Source organism: Chelonoidis abingdonii, chromosome 6, assembly GCF_003597395.2.
Source record: "Chelonoidis abingdonii isolate Lonesome George chromosome 6, CheloAbing_2.0, whole genome shotgun sequence".
Classification (NCBI taxonomy): domain Eukaryota; kingdom Metazoa; phylum Chordata; order Testudines; family Testudinidae; genus Chelonoidis; species Chelonoidis abingdonii.
In genome coordinates, this window is record NC_133774.1 from 123,895,274 (window position 1) to 123,914,980 (window position 19,707).

General features: G+C 45.4%; 1 protein-coding gene across 1 annotated transcript in view; it reads left to right on the plus strand.

The window, feature by feature from the left end:
* The window catches only part of KIAA1958 (KIAA1958 ortholog), a 128,149-nt gene extending 108,704 nt beyond the window's left edge, over positions 1–19,445 (plus strand). The window contains exons 4-5 of the mRNA XM_032763582.2: positions 10,350–10,522; positions 16,616–19,445. Coding sequence (XP_032619473.1) covers positions 10,350–10,522; positions 16,616–17,428 — 986 coding nt within the window. The 3' untranslated portion in view covers positions 17,429–19,445. The remainder of the gene's footprint in view (positions 1–10,349; positions 10,523–16,615) is intronic.
* The last annotated feature ends 262 nt before the right edge of the window (positions 19,446–19,707 follow it).

The window sequence follows — 19,707 nt, forward strand, 5'->3', positions numbered from 1 at the left end:
TGAAAGCTACTAATTTGGTTGTGCTAATACTACAGTGGACTGAATACGGCTTTCCACTTGTGCGAGACCTTCTACTCCGGGCCGCCCGAGGGGGGCAAGTGGGGCAATTTGCCCCGGGCCCTGCAGGGGCCCCTGGAGCGGGGTCCTTCACTTGCTCCAGACGCCCTGGAAAACTCTCGCGGGGCCAGGGCTCCCAGAGCTTCTTCTGCTCTGGGTCTTCGGCGGTGGGGGTCCTTCCACCTCGGGGCGGAAGGACCCCCCACTGTTGAATTACTGCCGAAGCGGGACCTGCCACCAAAATGCCGGGTCTTCAGCAGTAATTTGGTGTTAGGGGGGCCCGCCGAGGGTCTTCGGGGCAGTTCAGTGGCGGATCCCTGAATGGAAGGACCCCCCACCGCTGAATTACCACCGAAGCGGGGGCCCCTGCCACTGAAGATCCCAGGCCCCCTGAATCCTCTGGGCGGCCCTGCTTCTACTCACTTGTCAATTATGCACCCTTGGGGTCGTCTCTTTTACAATCACTGATGTGTCCGGGGAAACCTTATATCAGTTTAACTACATTGCAGGAAAAGGTATTTTTAGAAAATATTTTAATGTTCTAGACTTGGATTCTGAAAAGAACCTAAGGGAGTTATAGATCCAAATTCCGCTGACAGTCAGGTGCCTAATTCTCTTAGGCTCATTTGAAAATCCCAGCCCTAAACTTAACCAGTTATTTTAAAACATAGATCTCCGTATGAAAAAGTAATCTATTTTTAGTATGAAAATGTGATTCTGTATAAAAAAGGCATCCTCTTCCTCAGCAAATCTGCCCCCTCTGTGTATTCTGAGTCTCATTTGCTTGTTTTAATGGGGAAAATGTAAGATTTCGATGTATTTTAATACTTCAGAATCAGTTCATCTCTGGGAAAGTTATTTGGATTCTTTTCTGATTTGTGCATCATCAACAAAACTGTTAACTAAGATCCATTTGCAGAGCCATCCATTCAACCCCATTGCCTTCAAATTATGCCCTCAGTGGAGGAAATAAGATTGCACCAGTGTAACAGAGTGGGGAATATGAGGAAAATGAGGCTGAACAGTGGTAACTGAGGACATAATCTTGGTCACTTGATCTTTGTTACTGGTGGTGGGTGAGCCATAAAGAACCCATCTTGGCACTCAGATCCTAGGCTATGATTGCTACTTGTTATCTTTGCACATTTGATTTGGAGTCAGCAAGGAGCAGTTAGTGTGGAACCCCATAATGTCATTTTTATAGAGTATCTTATCACGGTAGAACTGCATGAAGTGTCAGATCTTTGGCTGGTGTCAGCCACTGAAATCAATGAAGTTACTGCCGTTTGCACCCGCTGAGGATCTGGCCCTTATGAACATTAGGTGTGATTAAAATAGTCCATTTTTCTGTAAGTCTATTTACCTCTCCACAAAGATAGATGTCACCTTTTGTTCTCATACACCTGAGCCTCAGATTTTAACTGGGATAGAATAAATATTTTATGCCGTACAACTGCTTCCCGGTAATTTATTTCAGAGCTCTCCTGGAAAAGTGCTGCTGTTACACACTTTGAAAAAGAAACAGTGAAACACTGACTAGGTAAGGAGAAAAAAATGAAAACAAGAATTTCATACAGTGGCTGTGTTCCTGTCTTTTCTCCCCTCTCAGATCATTTTAAGTATTTCAAAAGAACAGGTTAAGTTGCTTATTCATTGGAGTAGATCATTAACTTTTGTCTTGCCATTGACTGATCTTCAAATTGCTAAATGATTCTTATGTTTTAGCATTTCAGCTCATCATTTATTTCCCCCCATGAGCACATTTTTAAAGTCTAGTTTTGCTGAACAACAGATTGATTTCACAGTACGTACAATGTTTGCTACTATAGTAGTGTGACTTTTTTTAAATATTTGTTTTGGTACAACCTTAAACTTCTAGAACTAAGAAGATCATTTCAAAATTAAACAACCGATAACGTCATTAATGTCTGTGATAAGTGCATGCTTTATTCACAGTATTTTGTCTGTACTTGGGTATGGTGACCAATTCTCATTTATGTAATAAACTGTTTTCTGCAAAGGTGGCTGCTTTCTTTAATCACATGAAAACAACGTACTTAAAAATTTGAAGCACATTATAGAAAAGAACCCAAAGCACTTGCAAGCCTTTCAGGTATGGATATCAACACAGCTATGAAATTCTTGTGAGCCTGTAAAACATTCTGAGAAGTGGCATGCAAACAAGCCCACCAAAGACTAGTTCTTACCCTGCCCTGTATAACTTCATTGACTTCACAGAGGCTCTGGTTCAGGAAAGAATTAGGCACATGCTTAAGCCCATCTTTATACAGGAAAGTGCTTAAACGTGTTTTAGTCACAGTGACTTCAATGGGATTGGAACCTATGCTTCAAGGATGCTTTCCTGAATCTGGGCCTGAGGTTGGAGTCGATGAAGATGGAGGTATATTTTGGCTCCAAGTGTCCCATTTTGCTTTTAGAACTTCCATAACCAGGACTTTTCCTCTCACAAGAGATCAATGTTCTCAATTGAAATGGGGTTTTCCAAGTCCAAGGTAGTGTCTGTGTTTTGTCCAACTAACCAGCGTGGTGACATGCCATCCTAATGGCTAATCTGTGCATGTGCGTGTATGTGTGTGAGCAATTTTAAAAGTTCTTTAGGTAGTCAACAGAAATTACTTGAGGAAGGGGTTTGACTTAAACCTACAACAGAAGTAGACTCAGATCCAAGGCTGTAAATCTAGCATGGCATGTAAGACAAATCTGAGTAGGGGGACCAGATTTCCCGATTTTATAGGGAGATCCCATTTTTTGGGTCTTTTTCTTATATAGGCTCCTATTACCCCCCCCCACCCCTGTCCTGATTTTTCACATTTGCTGTCTGGTCACCCTAAATCTGAGTCACAAACTCTATTATTTTAACAATGCCAATAAAGCAAAATATCCCAAATTAAAAAGCTGCAAGAGAAGACCCCAAAGCAGCTGCTTGTATGATGACAGCAGTGTTGAAGGAAGAGACTATCCGACAATCTCAAGTGCTTATAATAGGGGCATGACAAAAAGATAGAAATAAAACAACCAATGATAACTGTTAACTAAGCAAAGTCAGCATGTTCCAGGTTTGCTTGGGGAGAATAGGGCAGGCACATGTGAGAGGATTAAGTGGGGGGCGGGGGAAGAGCCAGAGAGTTGTTTTCTCCGTTTGTCTCAGCTTTGGATCCCCATAAATTGACAAACTCGGCTAAATGGGGAACCATGTTGCTGAGCAGTAGCCGTTTGTGGGGTCATTGTGGTGCTCCTCAGTCCAAGCCCATGATATCTCATCTGAATGTCTGGTGATCTTGGGATGCATTGAAGAACTGATTAGAAGTTAGTTAGTTTTAATGCTGGTTAGCTTTAAAGCCTCTGCAGTGACTCCAGCAGTAGGCAGAAAGGGGGACCAGGGGCAATTTATATCAGATCTCCATACTCAGAATATCTCTGCTTCTGTAAACAGTGGAATGGGTGCAGGTTCCCTCCTCCCCTATTATGCACTTGGCTAACTATCCCTGGGACAGGTCAACGCGATCTGCAGCCATTGTACATGGCCTTCTGGGACTTAGACACGCCATGAAGCTGTGTAAATGCTGATCAGGACTGGGCCTTAAATGTTTCTTGCCAGTATTTATTCCTCAAACTGATCTTGCAAGCTTTGCTGTATCTCTCAGCTGTGCAACTAACCCATATCCCTGTCATGCTTTTATTGAAATTTCATAATCCAGACGTTGTTTACAAATGACATGTTAATTGATGTAGAAGTAGCTCAGGGATATTATGGCACAATGCCTATTCAGATGTGTTTTAAGAAACAAGCATTCACAAATTAGTGAACTAGGGTTTGAAATTAGTTTATAATTATTCCAAAAACAAGTGGAACTTGGCGGCTGTCCCTGGAAAGACATGTGAGATATCTCTTTAGAATAAGCCAGCGTTTGTCTGTGTTATAACGCTAGGTTTTGGCAATGAGAGTCATCTTGCAGCAGTTTGGGAGAATACTTTGAAAAAAGAATGAGAGAGCTATGAAGTTACCTCCTTTTTTTATATAAACACTCTCTGTTTGTAGATCCAAATTCTGGTAGGTACCTAATGGAAAATCTGCAGGTCGGTGTGGAAATGTGGGACAGAAACTGACCATCGCTATCCCTCCAAAACCTATGGAGAAACCACCCCGAAATCCCTTCATGAGAAGACCAAAGACTGAAATAGTGGTAGCTTGAGGTTAGAATTGTAGATGGGGCTTTGTAACTCACCTTAGCTCTACTTGTGCTTGTTCATTAAGCACACTTGTTTTGGCATAGACTTCTCGCTTTCTCTTCCATACAAAACAATTCGTAAGACATAGGGTATTGAGGAAGATTCTGCGATACTCGGCATTTGGAAGGAGATTCCGGAATGTAGTAAGCACGGCGCTCTAGTCAAAGAGCACTTTTGGAAGCATCGCTCAATGCTGGGTTGTGTTCAGGAAGCTGCACATGTCTGTTCTCCAAGAGAGAATATTGGAAAGTGTGTCCTTGTTTGTTTTGATAGGGTTGCCCTGGACTGTAATTTCAGATTACAGGATCAGCTACCACTCTTCCTCTGTGCACAGAGCTCCCTTTTATGTCAGGGAGCTGTGTGCATGCTGATCAGTGAGTGGCTTGCAGTAACTTGCAGGCCTCCTTTTGGAGGAAAACTACATCTTTTGGAAGTAGGCATGATGCTGAGATATTAAAATAAATCACATTTTCAACCTCTCAATCTTGATGGTGTCTCATTAACCCACCTTGAAAATTTCTACATCCTTGCTCACCTTAAACACAAAAGATATAACCCCTACCTCAAGGATAGCACAGAGGGTATAGAGCTATCGGACCCATAGGGAAACTTAAAGTTCTGGTATACGGTAAACACACTACAGCGCTTGTTGGACAGACATGGAGCATGTACATATTTTTGACAGGGAGGAAATAATATAACTAGTTTTTATCATCTTAATTGTAGAAGGCTAGTGAGCAGATTTTGCACTGGGTAAATTTTCGCTATGATTTTGCAACGTGCTTTAAAAGATATTGACGTTGTGGTAGTGCCCTAGAGAGAGTCAAACAAAAACGAAAAGGGAACATTTTCCAATGAGCCTGTCACTTGCCTGTACCATTGCAACTCAGGCTCCACACTCCTATCCATGCATGAAGTTATCCTTCTCGTACGCTACAATGTGTCCATACGTAATTTTAAACAGTCAGAACTTGACTCTGCTGCAGACTGATGAATAGGCATGAAATATTTTTGCAAATGCATAAATACCCTGACGCTAATGGGATTTTGGTATGATAAAAACAAGGAGGATTTGGCACACATTACACAGACAAAAAATGCAAATGACACTGTCTCCTGGCAGCCTTGGGCATCTCTGATTTAGGACCCGTTCTGAAAAGCACTTAAGCACATGCTTAATTGTAATGACTTTAAGCACATGCTTAAATCCCAACAAAGTTAAAAACATGCTTAAGTGTCTTGGGGCTTGAGCCAAAGCCATGGAAATCCAGATGGCAACCTGCCTTCCTTCTTGCCATCTTATTACTTCAGCTTCGTTTTGTTAAAAATAATCTCTTCTTCTGTGTGTACCTGAGCTACCCGTGGTGATCATGGTAACTATCAATTTGTGAATCAGCTAGTTTGGTTCTCAAGTTTTAGGAACAACGTAAGCTGAGTTATTTGGTCTCTTCAATGGAAAGAAAAAGGCGGGGGAGAGTGACGAATTGTGTGTAGAATAAAAGAGTTATGAGGATTTTATTTGACATGAGTAACATCTTACAAGTATATTGAGTGTTTCATGCAAAGTATCGCAAAACAGCTGTCTTTTTGTTCTGAGCTTGTTCAGTGCCTAGCACAGTGGGGGCTGACTGGGGCTCTTAGTTGCTACCGCAATACAAATAAATAGTAATAAAATATTAGAGATGAGCCTGAACCAAACCTCAGTGTCTTGAACACCCTGGAACTTTGGAAAAGTTTGGGCTCAGTGCTTAACCACCAGTACTTACCCACCTGTCAGATTATATCCTGCACCTCAGAAACATCTGCCTTCTGCTGGGACTCAAGGAAGCTGCATCAGTGATGCTGTCTCTCAAAAATGTAGTCCACAATTTTCAAATCTGTGTGTCTAAAATTAGGCTCCTATGTGGATTTTTTAAAAAGCATCTACAGCTACTAGGAGCACAAGTCCCACAGATTTTTAGTGACAGCGGTGCTCCTAAATTCCTTGGGCACTTTTGAAACTCTTTCCCCCCCCCAGATCCCATATTTAGGCTCATAACCAGAAGTGGCCTGGTTTTCAAAAGGACTGGGTGGTTGCTGCTCTGAGTGATAGCCCTTGGGCCAGCTGGCAGTGTGACAGAATCCTAGAAATGTAGGGCTGGCAGGCACCTTGAGGGGTCATCAAGTCCAGCCGGAGGATGTCTTCACAGCAGGCACTCTGGGAAAGCAGAGGGGGGCAGGTGGCTTGTACAGAAATTTGGCACAAAGTGGATACTGTTGATTAGGTGTGCTCAGCAATTGCTTGAGGCAAGTAGAAGGCATCAAATACAGGGAAAGGGCTTGCCTGTGGGTTGCCAGAAGCAGAGGGCACAAAGTACCGAGGGACCTTTGCCTACTGTAGTTACTGGAAGGTGAGCTAACAGAATGGGGGACTCATCCAAGAGGACCCACTGGAAGAGTGCACCTGTGATGCCTGCAGTTCCCTTCCGTGCTTGACTGGAGACATGCTCAATGCAGCTGAGGAGAGGGGCTGCAGAAGGAGCTGGGGCTGCTCTGACAGCTATTCTAATTTGCATTGATAGTGCAATCGGGTGAGAGATGCCCCAGGTATGATCTCCACAGCAGCAGCTGGGATGGCATAGGAGCTACCACTGTGGTTCTAGACACTACTCAGGGATAGCCTTGCACTGGGAGGGAAGGCTCTAGAAGCTGGATCTCCTGACTATAGGGAGCAGTGCCAACATGCCAGGGCATCAAGTCCCAGATCTGCACCAGTTAGAAACAAACCAGTGTGGACAGTATCAAGCCTTGCTTGGAGATGAGCCAATCATAGCATTCTGGCAGTGCTTGTGCAGCATTTGGAAGGCCTCGGTGTGTGAACGCAGAGGGTTTACAAGGCGAGCAGGCATCTCCTCAACGGGCAGTGGCCACAGCTTAGTTCAGTACTGCAGGCAGACTTTCAAAGAGAAGAGTGCTAGCTACCCAGAACATTTCCCGCAGTAGCTTGGATTTTCTTTAGCTATCTCCTATTCAGTTACATACCAGGGCCAGCCCACCTCAGCTTGTGATATCGCAACCCAGGATAGCCAATGCTCCTGGCTATTGCCAAATGTTCTTCTGCAGCAATATCACATGCAATAGTGAGAAAGTAACTAAGCAGCCAAACCTTGCAAAAAATTGCCTTCTGAGTTGTTTGCTGTGAACATTTTTGCGGATAGTGAATCCTATGCTGCCTGAAAATTGCCTTTCCAATCGAAAGGAGAATACTCAGCTGTCTTCAGAAGTCCTTTGTATGTTTATTTAATAGTTGTAGTATATAGAAAGAGGGTAGTATCTCTTTAAATAGTTTGTAAGCTCTTTAGGGGCACTTACCATGCTCTCTGTGTTCTAGAAGCTGCTAGAAACCAAGCCGAGAAACAGCATGTATATGTAGGCAGGCCTTGCGTGCCATTTATAGCCAGTAAACACAGTCATTTGTTCCCGCGTGGTTCCGTCATATGCTGTGCAAGAGTAAAAGTCACAGTAGTCTTACCCATAAAAACCCTCCAAACGCTCATTGATTGTATAAAGGGTTTGAGGCTGGTTTGTCAGTTTTTAAGATCTTTCTAAGGGTACATCTACATTGCAATAAAAGCCCCACAGCAGTGAGTCTCAGAGGCCAGCTGGTCAATTAACGTGGGTGCCAGGGCTAAAAATAGCAGCGTAGACATCCAGGCTCAGGCTCAGGCTGGAGGCGTGGTGTGAGGAGGGCTCAAAGTCCGGGCTGCAGCCCGAGCAGCACAGCTCTTTTTAGCCCTCTAAGCATGAGTCAATTGATCCAGGCACTGAGACTCGCTGGCACGGGTCTTTTATTGCAGTGCAGACGTTCCCAAAGTCGCTGCAGACACTGCATATTTTGCATTGCCTAACGGCTGGGGCTTACCATTGACTTGAACGGGAGTGGAGGTCGAACGGGAGTGGGGGTGCTTTTGAAGTGCATGAAGAGTGTTATAAGGTCTAGTCCTGGTCCCAACAGCATCCAAGCCAGATGCTTAGATGGAGCCTGTGGGTTGGAGGGGAGACGACACTTTTATCTCCCTGCATAAAGCTGACATGCCCCTCAGCCCAACTACACACCATTCCCAGGCATGGAGCCACAGTGCAGTTGCTATCTACAGTCATCAGGCACTGGGAAATGATGGCGGGGAGGCACCGAGTCTGGGAATGGCTGGGTCATTACACTAATTGAATCTATTTCCCCATGTTAAGTTCTCCTCACACCTTCTATGGGTCATCTTGATTATCACTTCAAAGGTTTTTTTTCTCCTGCTGATGATAGCTCACCTCAGTTGATTGGCCCCTTAAGGCTGGCATGGCTACTTCCACCTTTTCATGTTTTCTGTATGTATAAATATCTTCTGTCTGGTGTGTTCCATTCCACGCATCCGATGATGTGGGCTGTAGCCCATGAAAGCTTATGCTCAGATAAGTTCATTAGTCTCTAAGGTGCCACAAGTACTCCTGATCTTTTTACTTAGCATCCAGCATCCCTTTAGGGCAGTGGTTTTCAAATGTGTGTACTGGGAACCCCTTTCACACAGCAAGCCTCTGAGTGCAACCCCCCCTTATAAATTAAAAACACTTTTTAATATATTTAACACCATTATAAATCCTGGATGCAAAGCGGGGTTTGGGGTGGAAGCTGGCAGCTCGTGACCCCCCATGTAATAACCTCGCAACCCCCTGAGAAGTCCTGACCCCCAGTTCAAGAACCCCCTGCTTTAGGGCCAGGGTGGGGAAAAAATGCATTGTGGGGGGGATTGTGGAAGCAGAGCTGAGGGCCCTCAGGCTGCCTCCTGAGAACTGGAGGGGAAAGCCCTTCGTGACACCCCCTCCCCACCATATGACACTTTCATTATTTAAGGAGGGTGGGAACTTCCTCTTCCTCTCTCCTCCCACGCTGCTGGCGATCTGCAGTGATCACCAGAACCCTAGAGCTCCAAAAAGCAACAGAGAGTCCTGTGGCACCTTATAGACTAACAAAGAACCCAGAACCCTAGAGCTGCAGTAACTTCTGCACCCTCTGTGGCTGCAATGTTAGGGGCAGGGGACCTGGGGAGGTATATAGGGCTGCTTCTGAGGGAGCCTCTTTCCACGAGTTCTCACATTGCTGGGATGTGGCTCCCCTCCCCTTTATCTGCCACCCCAGCTGGCAGTCCGCAGAGCAGCCAACTGGGTGCACAGATGAGTTAAGCAGCCTGTTGGGGCTTACATGGCCTGGGCTGCCACATAAACTGGCTTCAGGCCCATAAAAAGTACACTTAAATATAGTGGATGTAATAAAAGTATAGTGGTATCATAAAAGTGTATTACTCTCTCATAAGAGAGAGTAAAGGCCTAAATATCCACAATAAGGTCCTTCATCAATCCACTCCATTCAGTTCCCGCCTGTGCTGCTGAGGAGAATTTAAGAAACGAGCACTGTAACCCTGGCCTCACATCAGCTCACAGCTGCCTCTGTTGGCTCCACTATGTCTCTGGGCCTGATCCTGCACTGAGTGCAAAGCAGGTGAAAGCGCCTTGGTGGGAGAGATTGGGGAATTCCGACTGAGTAGCATTTCATACCCAGTTTGCACAGGTATGCCTGAGGGCAGTGCAGAATCAGGACCAACATGCAATGGAGCGTTTCTTTTTAACAGCTAAGGTAGTTCTTTAAGGCAAACCCTTGATATTTCTCCTCACTGTTTTTTCCTCTCATTGCACCAGTCCTCCCCTCCTCCTCAGTAAAAGGTTCTGCATTGCTCCATCTGTACCATTTACTGTATTTAGCACAAAAAAAATTAACTCTGGGGCAACCTCAAGATGATCCCGTATTGATCCGATACTGGAAATACTATTCCACATTCTAGAGTTCCAATAAAAACGCTTTAATAGCTTCATGGGACTTCACCATTTCAGTGACTTCATTTCTCAATATTTCTACTCGGGCCCATGTAAACAATTCCAAGTTGCTTTAAACCTGAGTGACTAAAGAGTCCAAGAAGGTTACATTGTTTTTATCCCTATCTTTGTTTGTTTTCTAGCATACTCGACTAAACTCAACAAATTTCCTGTCTTTAATTTCGACGATGACCTGAAGTATCTGTGTATCAGCGCTGTGAGCCCAAATACTACAAAGGCTACTCTGTATGCTCTGAACGTGTGGCGATACTGGTGCATGACAAAAGGACTTAAAGACTACATGGACATCACTAAGGTAAGCACTATTAAATCACTGTCTACACTTACAGTTTTGCAGCGCTGGCCGTTACAGCTGTGGTCGTACAGCTGTGTACGGCCAGCGCTGCAGTGTGTCCACACTGACAGCGACCAGCGCTGCAGTGTGTCCACACTTGCACCAGTTGCAGCGCTGTTGTGAGTGGTGCATTGTGGGCAGCTATCCCACAGAGCACCTCGTCCAATTTGCTGCCTGGGGGTTTGTGGGAAGGGACCGGAAGGGTGCGGGTCATTCCGCTTCCTGTTCCAACGACCCCGTGGTGCCACTTCCCCTTTTCAGCCGTTTTGGTGTCCATGTGATTCTGCCGCGGTGTGATTTTCAGGAAGAAATGGGAGCCTGAGCTGCTTAGGATGTTGCTGATGATGTTGCAGCACAATCCCGCTGGCAGTTGAATCTCTTCCTTAGTGCCTCCAAGTGACAGTGAGAGCGTCAGAATGAATGAAATAAATGCTGCTGACAACTGCTGACAACTAAATTGCTTGTGGCAAGTAACGGACGTGCTCTGCAGCGTGGAACGCCGCCCTTGGCTCGAACCAAGTACTTATTGGAGTGTGGGATCACATCGTCCTGCAAGTCTGGATGACGAGGCAGTGGCTGCCAGACTTTAGGATGCGAAAGCCAACTTTTCCTTGGGATGGTGTGCTGAGCTCTGCCCCGAACGCCATGCCGGCGCACGGAACACGAGACTGAGAGTCTGCCTGTCAGTGGAGAAGCGCGGTGGGCTATTGCAGTCCTGGAAAGCTGCCCCCCACTCCAGACAGCTACCGAGATCGTTGCAAACCCAGTTTGGAGTGGGAAAGTCGACGTGGATAATAGTGGTGTGCAGAGTATGCAGGGCCATTATATCGCATCCTGTTCAGAACGAACCGCGACTCTGGGGAATGTTGCAGGACATTGTGGATGGCTTTGCCCAAATGGGTTTCCCTAACTGTGGATGGGCAATAGATGGGCCACGACATATTCCTATCCTCGGCACACCCACCTGGCATTCCGAGTACATTAATCGGAGGGGTATTGTCTCAGTGGTTCTCCCCAGCGCTTGTGGATCACGTGGGGCGTTTTCACTGACATTACACAGGCATCGGCCTGGAAAGGTGCGCATGATGCACGCAATCTTTCGGACAGTGCGTTCAGCGAAGCTGGCAGGCAGGGACTTTGTCCGCAGACCGTAAGATCAAGTTTGGGATTCGAATGCCCCATTGTGAACTTGGAAACCCCGCTACGACTTTAATGCCTCTGGCTAGAAACGTGATACAGGGAGCTTGACAGGAGCAGGACGCTGGTCGAACTAAGGCGAGGCGTGCGGAATGACTTAGGAGTGTGCTTTTGGCGTTGAAGGGAGAGATGGGAAGACGTCTCGTGTGGAAGCTACAAACTGGAAAAGCAGCATCCAAGCGTGATATAACCGCGTGCTGTATCCTCCATAATTTGGAAGGGAAGGGTTAAACCTTCAGCGACGAATGGGCCTCGCGAGTTCACGCTGGAGGCTGAATTTGCCCAGCCAAGAGCAGCAGGCTGAAAGGAGGGCCCAAGCACATGCTTCAATGGATTAGGATGCCTTAAAGGAGCACTTTTGAGGCTGAAAGCAACAGTAAGTTGGGTGCCGTTCCACCACTAGGCAGTTGGGCATGGTGCCGACAGCAGTTACCCTGCAGCTGTTTCAATTGATTTGCCAGTTCTATTTCAGCACTTTGGTACACGTATGTTACACTTTTGAAATAAAAAGACTGTTTAAAAGACAAGAAACCTTTCATTAAAAAATACAGTACCATACAACAGCGAAGGGGGGTACGGTGAGGAGCATCTCACTCACATGGTTTGAATATGTCTCTCCTGAGGGCTACTGCACCCTGCCTGCTGCATCTTGAGGATCTAAAAGTGCATGGTGAGGGGGGTTCGATGCATGGGTAAGGGTCGCAGTTCATCTGACTGTGAGTGAACCGGATTGGTGGTTGGGGGGGACATCTTGGTGGGGACAGCCACCAGGATGCTGAAATGGGCTGTTTTGCAGGAAACAGTGGGGCACAATGTGCTGCAGTTGGGGAGGGTAATGGGCTAGGCGCACAGGTAGTGCCCTCCTGCATTCACCATTATGCACGAGGTCCTGTGGCGTTCCATGAGGCTTAAGCCGATCTGCTGGTTCTCTTGCTGCCTGATCCTCTTAAGCTACGGTTGTCCCGGCCATACGCTGTAACTTTTTCGTCTGCGGAAAACATTTCATGGATGCTTTCACAAGCTGTTTCTTCGATTTCCTAGGCTTCTTTCTTAAGTTTCTTAGGCCTTTCAGAACTATCTGTTTGCTGCCCAGATGTAGTCAAGGTCCACTTTAAAACAAAAAAAGGTTAAATGTTAATAAGAGAGGCTTTGTTTTTAAGACGTATTCTGTACCATCATTCGCAGACAGGTGAACATACCACACTCTGGACACGAGCAGATCGAATGCACATGGTGCGTTTAAATCCATTTGATCACTGGGAAGTGGGTCTGATTGGTTCTGCTACAGGGAAATAACACATGCAGCACCCGAGGGAAAGGAAGGTGGCTCACAGGGGTGGGTGGTGGTGTTATTGAAGGCTAGCCTGTCCTTTTTTCCTGTTGCAGCATCGGGGTTTATGCAAAGATAGGTACAGGGAAACTCAAGAAGGATCTTGGCACCACACCGGGCTCAGGGGGCCAGGGTGGGGGGTTTCAGGTCGCCTCTCTCTTTCCCTGTTGAGCCATGGGGTTTAGTGCAAAGATCAGGTACAGGAATCAAGAAAGCGCATCTTCACACACGGCTCAAAGGGGCAGGGTGGGGGTTTTCAGGCTGCCCTCTCTCTTTGTCTAGCCATATGGTGTATGCAAAGATCAGCGGCAGCCAGGAAATAGCACTTAACAGTACCTGGGCATTTTCCACAGAATGTAACCTTCAGACAAGATATCTCGCTGCTATCAGGGCGTCACTGCGGGAGCGGGAGACCCTTCTACAGCTACTGGGATTCCGCTGGGTCGCTACGCAGCTTCCTGTGTGTAGCATGTCCCCCACCCTCAGGGCACATGGCGCGGCACGTGTTAGCCTGGCTGGGACAAGGACACAGTTTCTCTCCCCATAAAATTGTTGAAAGCGCATGTGCACACGCTCTGGCTGGAAACTTTGAAGGAGATCAGAAGGCCAATTACACGACGTTATATAGATCAATCAAATGGCTATTCACATCGTAGGCATAGCCCCCTGCTCCCACAACTTTGCAGTCTTTGTATATCAAAAAGCTTCTTACCTGGAACAGACTCCTCTGACCTCTCAATAGTACAACGCAGCGACTGGCTTGCTTTCCTGTAGAAAACCAGCTGCCTGGCTGCAGTCTGGCAGGGAATCACCGTCTGTGTCCCCTTCACCCTGGTTCCGGCTGTGATGTCCGATATGTCAGGATTGGCCAGTGGGTTACAATCCCAGTATCGCATCCAGCTCTTGAAAAAGCAGTAGTGGGGGCAGCACAGAAGCGACGGTTTCATCACGGGCTTTGGTGTAGGCACTCCTCAACTCCTTCACTTTACCCTACACTGAACAGCATCTCGGTCATAGCCCCTGTTTGCATTGGACTGTGATATCTGGCCGTAGAATATATAATTCTCTGCGGCTTGATCGCAGCTGGGACTGAACTGTCTCTTCTCCCCAACACTGATTAGATCCTGCTGCAGCTCGGCACTGCTCCATGCTGGGGAACGTTCTGGGGCGTAGGCATTGTTGCTGATTGATTGATTGATGATTGCACCCACGCTCGCTGAGCAAACAGGAAGAGGATTTTTTAAATTCCCGGGCATTTAAAGGACGGATCACCTGAGCCCAGGCAGTGGAGTGCTAAGTGGTGACCAGAGAGGCTGAAAAGGAATGCTGGATAAGTTCCTAATACCCTGGAGCGCAATAAACGCTGGTGAGTGTCACACCTGATGACCAGCGCTGCTTCACCAGCGCTGGTCTCTGCTACACCGGAAGCAGACACAGGTGTTACAGCAGCGCTGTCAAACAGGGAGTTGCAGCGCTGGCTGAGCTTTTAGGTTTAGACACCTGTAAGTTGCAACGCTGTAACCCCTCACCAGGCTGCCTTGCAAGTGTAGACAAGGCCTGAGACCGCTCCTCTGGTCAAGTAAGCTGACCATGAATAGAGAACACAGCTAGATAAAGGTGAGGATTTAAACCTTCTCTATGCTCCCATGATCCCAGTATTAGCCAGGGACCAGCCCAGCACCCCGAATAAGTCTTTGGTCTTCTTTCCCCGTGGGGCTGTCCCAGCAGCCAGGGACAAACTAGGCACAGAGGAGTTCTGGCCACACCCTGTTTTGCCCAGCCACGCCCCCTGTGCTGGCAGCCCAGAGATGGCAGGATATTCATGTCCTTGCCCAAAGAATATGCTTTTTATCTAAGGGGCCTTATTTCTCTCTAGGGGTCAGGCATTAAGGCCCCAGTCCAGCAAGCACTTTAGCATGCGCTTAACTTCTGTAAGTTCTACTTAGATGTTTCAAGTTAAGCATGTACTCTGAGAGAGTGGAGCCTAAGAATTTGTCTTGTCTGAAGTAATACAGAAAAAAATAATAATAACCCTGTAACGGTGATAAAAATCTACTCTATGACCAAAGCAGTAACAGGGACATTTGATACCAGCACTCAGCACACAAGGGTGCAGAGTTGAGACATCCTTACAACTGATGCAATGGAGTTCCTAGAAGCTGTGTGTATCAAGCAGCCTGCAGGTTAAGGGAAGGGTTTCCTGTGTTGTTGAGATTAATGACAGTGCATGCTGGGCATCTGAGGAATGTCACTCGAGTGCCAAGGATGTGATACAACATTAGAATGCCAAGGCCTGCGTGTCCCACTATGACCTGTAATGTCAGGAAATATTTTTGTTTTCAGATTCGAAGGTGTCCATTTTAAGAAGGTTGTTGCCACTTGGGCTTGCATCTGTTTACATAGTTTACAGATGTGTTTGTAATCCAGAAGAAGAAATGAGAGAGCTGAAACAGACCTCTGAGGGCAGGTTAACAAAGTCTGATTGCAGGGCAAGTATGACATACAAATGGCCCAGATAAGTGCTTGTGATTACAGACAAAGGGTCCCTGAATGCTTCTTAATTCTCAGACTCTAGGAATCAAAGGAGATATTGTCATCCATCCCTCCTGTTATCGCAAGCATCTCATTATAACCAGCTTAATGCTTTCCTTTAATTATGAGATTTATAGAAGCTGAAAGTATATCTCGATGAATAGGAGGAATGGAAAGTTTCCATGGATAGAGCTTAACAGGGAAAAGTACAGAATATAAGGCATGCACTGTACTCCAAGCATCAGATATATTCATACTAGGTGAAATCTTGATCCTAGTGAAGTCAATGGCAAAACTCCCATTGACTTCAGTGGGGACAGGATTCCACCCTCTGTTTCTTAAAAGGTGGGGATTGGTGTTCTGGTGTTGTAGTGGAAGGGGCCCCACCCTAAACATCGGAACGTGTCAGCTCTCTCACCTTACATTAATTCTGGTCCCCTAATACCAGTGGTGTCCTCATCTCTGCAAAGCAGTGTCCTAGCAGGGGAGTGCTAAGGACCTCAGCTCTTTTATTCCAGGCTGCCTTTTTTGCTCCATACAGCTACATTTCCCATTCCTGTCAGTACAGCATCCATATACGTTGCATTCTCCTTGTAGTTACGCAAATCTGCACCCTTCTTCCAAAACTGCAAGGTTACTACATTCTTTTTGGGAGCATGTTGCATCTTGCACCTTTCCTCTGTGCAGAGCGTGAAAAGATCTGACATTTGGGTCTTCCCACTTAATAGCATCTTTCACTATCCACAAGCAGGCTGACCTATGCCAGCGATAGAATAGAAATGGACCTGAACCACAACCCTGGATCTGAAAAGTGCTACACTTTGGAGAAATCTGAAACTGAAGTTCACTGCTGGTCAATGTCTGTCATGGGACAGGCCTAAGCCCTAGATGTGAACATCACTGCTGTTTGGGAAAATTTGGATCTAGATCCAAACTTGTCAGAATTTTATCCCATGCATGTAGTAACACTGACATTTACATTTTTCTTCTTCCAGATTCCAGCCTCGAAGCTGAATGAACTCCTTGAGGACTTCTACATCACAGTGAAGAAAACGGATGGTTCGGACTTCCTAGCCACGTCTTTGCATGCTATCCGCCGAGGCCTGGACCGGATTCTGAAGAATGCTGGGGTGGGATTTTCCATTACCAGCAGCACCTTCACATCCTCCACTAAAAAGCTGAAGGAGAAACTCCGGGTGCTCAGTAAGGCTGGGATGTCTGGCGCTCGCTCTCGCAATATCGTGTATTTTTCCCTGTCCGATGAAGAAGAGATGTGGAGAACAGGATGCTTGGGTGATGAGAGTCCGGTAGCCCTGCTATCCACTGTGGTGAAATATAACAGCCAGTACCTCAACATGAGGACTTTGCAGGAGCATGCAGACTTAATGTACGGAGACATAGAATTACTCAAAGATTCACAAAACAGGCCCTTTTTTGCCCGAACGGACAGTGTGAAACGAGAACATAGGGTGAGCTCTAACAAAGTGTGTTATGGCCAGATATACCACGAGCACTCCAAAGGACACAAGCGGTGTCCCTACTGCCTCCTTTATAAGTACATGTACATCCACCGGCCCCCAACCCAGATGGAAGCGAAGTCTCCTTTCTATCTGACTGCACGGAAGGAGATTAGTGGCATGGGCAATGTGTGGTACGAGGAACAAAGGATGGGTCTCCGCTCCCTGAGGGGAGTCGTCCCAAAGCTGGCTAAAAAAGTCAAACTTGACCACTGTGAAAACTTCACTTTTGTTTCATTCACTCAGGCTTCCAGAAAGTTTGGCTCTCTGAACTCCTATCAACAAGTCTGACATCCATGTTCTAACACCACCCGTTTGTTCAGTCAGTTGTAAGTGATGAAGGGGGCATTGAACTAAAGGAGCTTAGTTCAGTAGCCAGACCTTTATAAACAAGCAGAAAGATGGTGGCTTGCTGACAATTCGCTTTGATCCTTATTGAAGCGGTGCTACTGAGAAAAATTGAGCTCTTTTCCAAATGTGTGTTAATTATATTCTATTATTGAGACAATATATTGCTGCATATACAAGAATGCTACAAGAGTGAGGAAATCAGTTAATTACAGTGCCTTTTAGCACAGGTTTTTCTCAACAACTACCACATTAAACTGGTCCAGAAATAAAATTCCCACTAGGTCAGTAGCTTTAGTCCATTGTGAAGAAAGTAAGTTGCTATTAAATAATAATTTAAAAAGTGGAAAGAGCGAGAGATTAAATATTTCCTGGGAAAAAATTGCACTTGACACTTTTGTGTTTGGTTGATGGAGAATCTACTTCTGAAAAGCAAGCAGCATCACTTGATGGAAGATCCTGCAGCTTTCTTCTGTCACAGTGTTTGGAAAGCATTAACCTGGGTTATGGAAGTTCTCTGTAGTGGTTGTCACCTGCTTTCCATTGTCAATGGGGACAATTTTATGAAGCTAGATTCAAGTACACACATGCGTTTGAGAACTATATTTCCTACGCAACAGATGACCTGTGCTATCATGGATTTTTCTCCTTAACAAGTATGGCTTGGATTAAGGGAGCTATTATCAAAGACTGGTAACTCTTGAAGCAGAAGTGCCTATGTTTTCTTTCATAGTTACCATACAAAGGTTATTTTCTTGTGAACCATTCTTAGATTTTCCCATCTGGGTGGTATATAATGAATAGAGATATTTTTCCAATATACAGTAATTTACACTGGATCTGTAGATACTGCTAGAAATAATTCCTGGATTTACCAAACAGACAAACAAACATGGTTACAGCATCCTCGAAGGACAGCTCTTTAAACCAATTTATAAAAGAGAAGTCCAAATTGTTTCAAAAGGCCAACTAATGATTTTGGATGCCCCACTTTTGAGACACCTTAAAGGGACCTGATTTCAGCATTGTCTGAAAGTCAGGTCCCTTTATAATGTCTCAAGTTTGGCATCCAAACACCAAGGCTCTCAAAATCACTTTTGTAAAACGTTGGTCTAAACTCTTAGGGTTCAATCCAGCTGCCATTCAAGTCAATGGGAAGATCCCTATTGACTGAAATGGGAGGTGTATCAAGCCGTTAAGTCACAAGAAGCTATGTCATAGAAGACCTTGCCCCTATTTTAGGGAAGTAGGAGTTTTACCATTCATTGCTCATTGATCTAGTACAAATGACCTGGCTGTCATCTTCCAATATATCACAAAGTTGTGACATCATTATGGAATCTAGGGACACGTCAAGCAAGTGACAGAATCATTTGTATACCAAGATTGTGCTACACCTTTAAATCATAGCTCAAGATCCATAGTTATGTGGATACAGATATATAGAAATAAAATTGGGCTTTATTTTTTGGAAGATTCACACACACATTGCAAGTATACTTCTAGCAAGAACTTGATTTCTAGTATCTATTTATTATCCATGAGTTCTAAAATATAGTTTTACTTCTGTCTTTCAAATGTGTGTGCACAGCATTAAATGTTACTTTAGTTTTAAGAAAGTCATTCACTGGACCGGGAAAGACAGAGCAGCATTAGCAAGGGAAATATCCATCGTACGCTACCAAATAGACCCTTCTGCAGGCTGTGTAACTTATTTTCCTCCTTCTGTTTGTCTCCTTACTAAGGACCTGATCCTGTGGGGTCTGAGTACCCTCCACTCCCCTTTGACTGCAGGGTGAGCTGAAGATGCTCATGCATATAATGATCAGACTCCTAGTAAATGTAATGTGATAGCTGTGGAGTTAGGAAATTTGGTTAAGCTGTACTTCTTTCAGAGAACTGTACATTGTAGCTTGATGCATATTTCTGAGTATTGTTGGTGCTGATGTCTGAAAGAAAACATGCATTTCTCTAAACACTGTACCTCTTCTTGGTTTACATTGTTCTCCTTTATTTGACTGACTCTGGTAAAGGGAATATCCTGTTGAAGCAAGGTTTTGTCAGTTCTCTGAGGCTGCTCTTCACGAAAGAGACTGGCATGTAGGCGACTGTATGTGCAGTACACTGTAGCATCACAAAGGCATTATTGCAAATAACTGGACATTACTGAAAAAAAAAAGCAAAAGTTATATTTATATAGTATGGGTAGTTTTCCTTTTCCT